Genomic DNA, 8,743 nt, shown 5'->3' on the forward strand with positions numbered 1-8,743 from the left:
GGGGGGGGAGAACACATTTCCTAACCTTTCTCCACAAATTGTTTACAAATTCAACAGCCGGTATTACAAGGGAGAAACGTCCAAAACATCATCCCTCCTAGTGACACAAAAGAATAGGTAATCCCTCAAAGAGACACCCAACTACATGCTTTATATGCTCTTGCAAAAAGAAATAGACTCAAAGGTGGATTACTTATCTATATGTTCAAGCTAACTTTCATGGAATTACCTTTCCTACTGAAATATGACTCTCGATCATCTGGACCCAAGTCCATATCAAGTATCTGCAATAAAAACCCAGTCAGATGTAAAAACAAGCAGCAAAGAAATGATGAATGAATCAAAGAATCGAATCAAAGTGGTGAGATATCTTATTATTTACCATTGCTTCAACATCAGAAAAATAAGGTACATCACCATCACTTTCAGAAAGTTGCTCTTCATGATCTGAAGTTGGAAGGCTTATTCCTGGTTCTGGAACAGTAGCTTCCATGGAACTTGGTTCTCCATGAGATTGCAAATTTTTATGAATTGCAATTGACACATCCGCTTCCTGATTGCAGCCACCAAAGATGTTTTGTGGACAACTTTTTACATGATCAGAACCATGACCTGGCTTATCCAATAAAGAATCAACAGGACAATGAAAATCATGTTGTTTCTGCATTTCAACTTTTCCAGTAGATTCTTTCAGTGACCCATCGGGGACAAAGTTTGGAGTTATGGGCACTGGTCTGCATTGACAAAACTCCCCACTGGAAGCACTTATGTGATTGGATTCCACAGCAGCAGAGCCACTCTCAGGCAACTCAGATTTGAACCCACAAGCATCAACCAGAAGCCTTTGTGCAAGGGCCTCTTTTTCCCCCTTCACCAAGTTTGACCCTCGTTCACTAACCTTTTGAGCATCATGAATGTCCATGGGGAATGAGGCTGCTATGTTAGCAGACTCCCAAGAACTTTGTTGCATTATAAGGGATCCAACTGACGTAAGCATTTCAGTGGATGGAAAAATGTCATCATTGTCTGGGATTTTCGGGTCCTCTGTGCTCAATATGCAGCAAATAACCCCATTCTGAAGTTCAGGAGAATGAGGATTCGGTGCTGATGTAGACACCAACTGATTGTCCACTGCATCACAAACCTTATGCCCATCATTTTGACGAAAGTGTGATTGGTAACTAAGATCATCAAATTCTCCAGTACACAGATCATTAGCTACCATCAAGCACGTGTCTTGTGATTCTGATGCTCTAGACTCGGTAGGAATACCAGGCAAATCATCTTGATGAGATTCACCAGGAGAATTCAACAAAATTGAGTTAAGGCCAGATCTATCCATCATGTCTTTCACATCTACATCCATGAAAAGAAGCTCACCATCATCTGCAAAGTTCAAAAGGGAACTTGAAAGATCCATGAAATCACCCTCTGGCATAGCAGTGGAATTAGTTAATCCCTCAGTAGATATTCTTTCTTCTAAATTGGGTTCTGAGTGGACAATTTCATAACCGGATGAACCTATTTTCTCAGCGCCACCATCGCCTGTGGCTGCTACTGCATCTCCTGGGACTTGACCTTTGTCTCCAACAAGGTTTGCCTCGATTTGCATTGCTGATTTAGAAATGCCATCAATTGGTTCCCAGGAAGGCATCCTAGCCAATGTAGATGAATAACCTAACCGGTGAAATGCATCGCTACAATCTGAAACTGCAGAGCCGAAGCATTGACTCACTCCAAATCCAGAGCAAACATTTCCAGGGTTGTTATTGATAGAATCGAACGTAGACAAGGGTTTTGCTTCAAGGTGATCTGTCTTGAATAGGTCGCTCACTGGCATTCCACGCTGTGGCCCCATTTCCTGAGCACCAGGACAGTTCCCAAAGAGGGGCACGTCTTGTTGAAGAGGAACATCTTTATGTACATTATTATGCTCAAATGAATGTCCAATGCCTGTTTGTGCTGCATCTTTGACTGACACAGGGGAAACATCGCCAGTAAATCCATATAAACAACTCCTACCAATCATTCCATCTGGAAGACCACCTTCAAATGAGTTCAGGTGTCCAGAATGAAATGCATCGGCAGAACCATCAATGTCACCCGCAGTTGTATCATTCCCTACCATCGGAAGAGCATGATGCACAATATCCAAGTCTGACTCCGGCAGTCCAAAATGATTTGAGATGGGCTCTCCAAACATGCAATTTTGACTTTCAGGCTCATTCTGATGTGTTAACTGCTCTTGACACCCGTCTTCATTGCCAGTGCAGTTAAAATTACCAGGTGCAACAAAAAAACTTATATCAAAAGGGTTAAAAGGTTCACTGCAAATCCTCTTTCGCATGGCATAGTAATGGCTACGGACACTTCCAACATTTTTCTTTTCTGAAGTACATCCACTACCTTTAGAATTGTCAGATCTGTTGGGTCTTGATGATAGATTGGAAGCAGAACCTTCAATCTGAACCATACGATCAGAGGCTTCTGCTGAAACATATGGATCATAGAGAAGAGAATGCCACCGATCCTGCAGTTCTCGAATAGTAAATCTACGAGAGAATCTCACTGCACCTTTAGCAAGTGATTCCAAAGAAGCACCAGCCTGCATACATAAGATAGTGAAATGCATCAACAGAAGCAAGAAAGCAAAGACATTCACGGACTACAATGCGCAAAATCATCCAAACCCACTGCACAGAAAGAAATACCTATTGCAAGGCCTTAACTAGTAACTAAGAGGTGTATATCAAGGCATTTGTCATTTCTTAGTTACTTTCCAACAGGCCAGACTATATAGAGCACTAGAAGGAAACAAAAAAACATAGCATCACAATCCAAACAGCATAAGGTAAAAATACACTGAAGAGAGAAAAATCCAAGCAGTGGAGGGTGAGGAGGAATCCACATTAGAGAAATGTTGAAGTTAATCGCCTAACCATTTGCTTCTTTGTTACAAGAGCAACCCAGTGCATGAGGCTCCCACTACTGCAGGGTCTGGGAGGGGCAAGTGTATGCAGCCTTACCCCCTGCTTCACAGGAGAGGCTGTTTCCAACTTTCGAACTCGTGACCAACATGTTGCAGTAGTGCAACTTAACCATTAGGCCTTTGTTAAGCCTCAAAATGTATACAGTCTATAGGCTAGATTAAAAAATCCACATTGAATCAAAAAAATAGGTAGCATATTCAGGTCACCTTCCACATGCAATAATGAGCACAAACTATGAAATAAATCGAAGGCACAAGACTGCAAGGAGATCCTCATGTTGGGTAGCATCTGGATTTGAGGCAGCCAGGTTAGTGGTCAAGTGAACCAGATGAACTGTCCAGTTCCAAGGTTGACTACTGAGAATGCCCACCCCATGCTTTGATACATTGCCCAACTTCTTCTAATGTATGTTACGATGCACGATTTGCTTCATGCTATGGTAGCAAATGCTTAAAATCCATTGTCCATAAGACTTAGGAAACACTAGCAGTAAGGATGATGGTTGATGTAGAACGGTGCATAAAACTTATTTTGGCTTCCCGTGTTAGCATTCAAGCACACTCACTTGGGAGTAAGGGGCGCTGCCTGTTCACCTTCGTCCCCTGCTCAATTGCAGTAGATAAACTGGGATATCCACATCTACCTTCTAAAATAATTCCCAGGCTCACAAAGGCATTACCTTGAAAATGTGCCATAAGACATTACCTTAATCCAGAAATTGAAATGTCTCAATTTAAGGTCCAGTTCTAATAAAATTAATCCTGGCAATCCTGATGTAAAGTATGCTTCAATAATCCAAAGATAACTCTTCAGAGAGGTGCCATCTCACAGGTGTTTTGAATTTATCACCGAGACAACAACGAAGACTACAATTGAATAATAAAGGAACAACAAACAATTCAACAAAACCAATCACTACACTAACAGCCCTAGATTAAACCAAAACATGGAAAAGAAAGTTTTCACGGCTCATATACAGTTCTTGCCACAGAACGGACGGCTTGAAAACAACGAACAAAGGTATAACTATGACGAGTAGCTAAACACCAAAAACCCAACATTCAAAAATTTATCGTCATTTCTTTCGATTAAACACTGAAATTTTAGGAAAAAAACACAACAATTATGATTATAACGTTACCTCAACAGCATTCTTCAACAAAATATCATCTTCAGGGATCCAGGGAGCGATGGGAGCAAGTGCTCCCATGTCCAAAACCTAGGAAATTCTCTCTTTCTCTCCGTCTCCAGGAACCAAAAGAAGAAGATTTCTGAACTTCTAAGCACAGTTGAAGCCAAAATCCATAAAACCTAGCGGAGTCTTGGGGGTATTGAGAGCCGACTCTGCTGAAAGCTGTTCAGAGTTGAGAAAAGAGTGTTACAAAAAGTAACGGACAACCGGAAATATATTTCCGACTTGTTCTCTCTCTCTCTCTCTCTCTCTCTCTCTCTCTCTCCCGCTTCACTCATCAAAGGGCCCAAACGAAATCTTCGTCCGGGACTACAGTGATGGTCGAACGGTCGATGGACCTCTTTAAAATTTTGCCACGTGTTCGTGCATACGATAGGAGAAACTAAGTATAATAGGTCTCAAGTGTCAGTATCGGTTGGATTGATCGGAAAATTCGGATAGAGTTTAATCGAATTCTTATGGGTTTGGTTTTAGTTTGAACTTTGAGAATCAAACCAGATTAATCGAAATCAGATGAACCCGGATAAAAACAGAAAAAAGATTATAAAGAAAACATGGTTTTCCATTGTATATATGAAAAATTGAAACCGAACCGGATTAGGAGCCGATAATCAATAGATAAGACCCCGTTAAGTTAACCCAATAAAACACATAATCAAGTCACTGAAACTATACAATGACTTAACCGTTTTGTATTGATTTAGCCTAATAATATATCGAAATCGATTCATCCCGATTGAAACTAGCTCAAATCAAACTATTGACAGTTTGACACCTATCGAGACAAATATTTCTTGTTGCTTTTATCTTTGCAAAAAGTTTTTTCCTTGTGACACTTTTATAAAAGAATCTTCTTCATCATCACAGTTTTTCTACCATGTGAAATAATGGTATGGAAAATCTCACCCATATAACTAAAGAATGGTATGAATAAGTCATGTGTCAAATTTTAACATCGAATTCAATTATTTAGCATTTCGTCTAAGTCTTACTGTCACATGAATGTCCAAACATATTACTGTAATCTTATGCATCCTCTTGATTGTTTCAAATTTTTTTTATTTCTTAATTTGTCACTTGACAAACTCTGAATAGAATTTAACACATAAGAGACCGTCGGGTCAACCTATCGGCAAAATTTAATCCCCTTTTGACCTGCCATATGACAGCTCTAGGCATCTCTTGAATTTTTTTTTATTTTTTCTCTTTGATGTGAGATCTAAACCAACTCCTTTTGGGATTTGCTAATGAAACATAAGGGTGTCATTTGGTTGGTTTGATATTTTTATGTATGTCTCGAATTTTAACCTGTTCTGATACATTTGGTAGTGACCTGATGAATCGATTCGATATGAATGAATATTTATATGCTTTAATGTCTTGTTGTGTGAGAAATAGAGAAATAAGAGAGAGAAAAAGAAAAAAAAAAAAAAAAAAGAAAAAAAAAAAAGGGATTTCAAATTAAGTGATTAAAATAAATCCTTGTCCAGATATTCTTCGGATAGAAAGTCAAAGATGAAAAGTATTTTACTTTATTGTGTTCACACTCTTCTTTCTTGAGCTTAACTAGATTACTTAGGGTCCGTTTGATAACGCTTCTGCTGTTTCTGTTTCTGTTTCAAGAAACGGCAGAAACAGAAATTGCTGTTTCTGGAAACAAAAACAGGTAAGAAGGGTGTTTGATAATTCTTGTTTCTGGAAACAGAAACGGGTAAGAAAGTGTTTGATAAATTTTATTTCTGGGAACATTCTGGACAGATAATTCTTTTTCTTTTTTTTTTTTTTTTTTTGTAAAATGGAACGGAAATGGGAATGGAGTTCCGTCTAATCTCGTTTTTTCAGTTTTTTTTTTTCACTTTTTGTTTTAGAAAAACAGAAACGGACCAAACAAAAGATTCCGTTTTTCGTTCCAATAGAACGAAAAAAACTCCAGAAACGTTTTTTTAGAACGATACCAAACGGAGCCTTACTTTCTTCAGAAACTCATGACTCTTCATTTTAATCATACCTACAACTACCAATTTCCTTATCTCGAACTTACATCATAATGTTACGAAACATTATATGTCAACCAATAATAGTAGATTAAAATGCAAATATTCCCATGTTTATGCCATATGTCTTACAAGTTTCCAATAGTTGGTCATTACCCTCTAACTACCACCTTTATTTGTGTCTATGTTATTAATGGCCTCTAGGATATCGGTATATATCCTTCGCTTTTCCTCAGACACATCCATTTCGTTTTTCAGTACTCTAGACTTCTCCTCTTCACCTTTGATTGCTCTTTCCAAATAACCTTTCACAAAATCAGAGGAAGGTGCTGATGGAGAAGGCTGAGCTCCAACCATTGAATTGCTTGTTCCACAATCGGAAGACTGTGCACTTGTCAAATTGATGTCTCCATAAATCCATCGAAAAAATTTGCAACCTCGATCAAGGGGCTGCAAGTACTCATCAATTTAGTTTTGAAATATATTCAGATAATATAGGTCGAATAGTATGCTGATTAAAAAATAAAATAAAATAATTATACCCCATTGGATTTAGGACAACACCAGAAACGACGACCTAAGTTCGTTGCTGTCTTCGCGACGCGTACCTTGCACTGTCCCTCGCCACAATCACATAAGCGAAATTCATCTACCCACATAAAATATTCATTATGCCTTGGGCATTTGAAGAACGTTCTTCCTCTATTAGGTCCATTTTTCGTTGTGTACCTATCGCACAACTGATTACAGTAGTCACACATTGCCATTGCGGGGTCAGTGGAAGACATCTGTACAGCAGAAATATTACACATAAGAGACCGTCGGGTCAACCTATCGGCAAAATTTAATCTCCTTTTGACCTGCCATATGACAGCTCTAGGCGTCTCTTGAATTTTTTTTTATTTTTTCTCTTTGATGTGAGACCTAAACCAACTCCTTTTGGGATTTGCTAATGAAACATAAGGGTGTCATTTGGTTGGTTTGATATTTTTATGTATGTCTCGAATTTTAACCTGTTCTGATATATTTGGTAGTGACCTGATGAATCGATTCGATATGAATGAATATTTATATGCTTTAATGTCTTGTTGTGTGAGAAATAGAGAAATAAGAGAGAGAAAAAGAAAAAAAAAAAAAGATTTCAAATTAAGTGATTAAAATAAATCCTTGTCTAGATATTCTTCGGATAGTACGTCACAGATGAAAAGTATTTGACTTTATTGTGTCCACACTCTTCTTTCTTGAGCTTAACTAGATTTCTTAATTTATATCCTAAAATAACATGATTGTGTCAACGATGAAAGAATTTGAATCACCTATTGTTGTATTTCCCTATTTATGTTTCGAACCAAGAAGCAAATTAAGAGGGGAAAATACTCTCAAAGGTAAGCATTCGGATAGTAGCTAACTAACTATATCTTCACCTACTGCACTAGGCATTTGTTGTTTTATTTATTTTTTTCTCATGTTTTATTTATTTCTTTCTCACATGAAATGATACGTTGTCTTTTGATGGACAATTCTGATTTTTTTTTTTTTAAATACAATTCTGTTTTGTCACATCTCATTAGTGATCTCCTATGTGAACCTTGCTCAGAGGCCCCCTCCCACGATTTATATTGAAAGCCATTCTCTGATGCTGATACAAGGTGAAATTTAAGCATCTTAGATTTTTCTTGTTCCCTTTTTATATACAAAATTTAACATTAATAAACAACTGTGTATCATATAGATATGAATTTGTCAACCTTAATTCTATAAATATCTGACTATTTTCACATATAGTTTTTGACACCCAAGGTTTAAATTAAGGTGTTACTAATGGTATTGTTCTTGGTTGATAATTGATACAAATTGGTTGTATTCGATCAAATTAGATGGTTTTACTATCAATTTTGAATAAAATTTATTTTTTTGGACCATTTTCCCTTAATATATGTATTGCTTAGTAATACGATGAGCTATGGCATACGGGGCAGAGTGTTGGGCAATCAAGAAGAGTAACTTGAATAAATTGGTTGTAGATTGAATAAACTGGTTGTAGCGGAGATGAGGATGTTGAGAGAGATGTGCGACAAAACCAGGTGAGATAGAATAGAGAATGATTATGTAAGAAATGAATTGGGGGTTGCACCAGTCCAGGTTAAGCTCCACAAGAGCCGGTTGAAATGGTATGGTCATGTTTAATAAAGACCCACGGATGCCCCAGTAAGGAAGAGCAGCTAGATTCATTTAGATGGAGCTAGAAGTAAGGGGATGCCCAAAATGACTATGGATGACATGGTAAGAAAATATATGAATATGGTAGTGCTTGTTTCTAATATGACCATGGATAGAACTACGTGGAGGGCAATCACGTATGTAGCTGACCGCTTGTAGGGAGTGTTCCTGTGATGCCACCTTGACTACTGCTATGACTTCTTCTTTTACCTCTTTTTTTTTTTTTTTTTGCTAACGATGGGTATCCAGGCCTTTGGCCTGACTAGTCCCACGGGCCCATACTGACCCCACAATCCGATGGACCGGGTCACACTAGGGTTGAATGAGAACCATTCAACTTTCGCTAA

The 8,743-nt window shown here is 38.0% G+C and overlaps 1 protein-coding gene across 2 annotated transcripts in view; it reads right to left on the reverse strand.

The window, feature by feature from the left end:
- LOC122084669 overlaps window positions 1–4,492 on the reverse strand; it is a 12,699-nt gene extending 8,207 nt beyond the window's left edge. For both annotated transcript variants that reach the window (XM_042653098.1, XM_042653099.1), the window contains exons 1-3: window positions 4,132–4,492; window positions 383–2,605; window positions 230–284 (exon numbers count right to left, since the gene is read on the reverse strand). In XM_042653098.1, the coding sequence (XP_042509032.1) occupies window positions 230–284; window positions 383–2,605; window positions 4,132–4,200 (2,347 nt within the window). In that variant the 5' untranslated portion in view covers window positions 4,201–4,492. The remainder of the gene's footprint in view (window positions 1–229; window positions 285–382; window positions 2,606–4,131) is intronic.
- Window positions 4,493–8,743: the final 4,251 nt, after the last annotated feature.

The sequence above is a fragment of the Macadamia integrifolia genome, chromosome 7 (genome assembly GCF_013358625.1).
Source record: "Macadamia integrifolia cultivar HAES 741 chromosome 7, SCU_Mint_v3, whole genome shotgun sequence".
Lineage (NCBI taxonomy): Eukaryota > Viridiplantae > Streptophyta > Magnoliopsida > Proteales > Proteaceae > Macadamia > Macadamia integrifolia.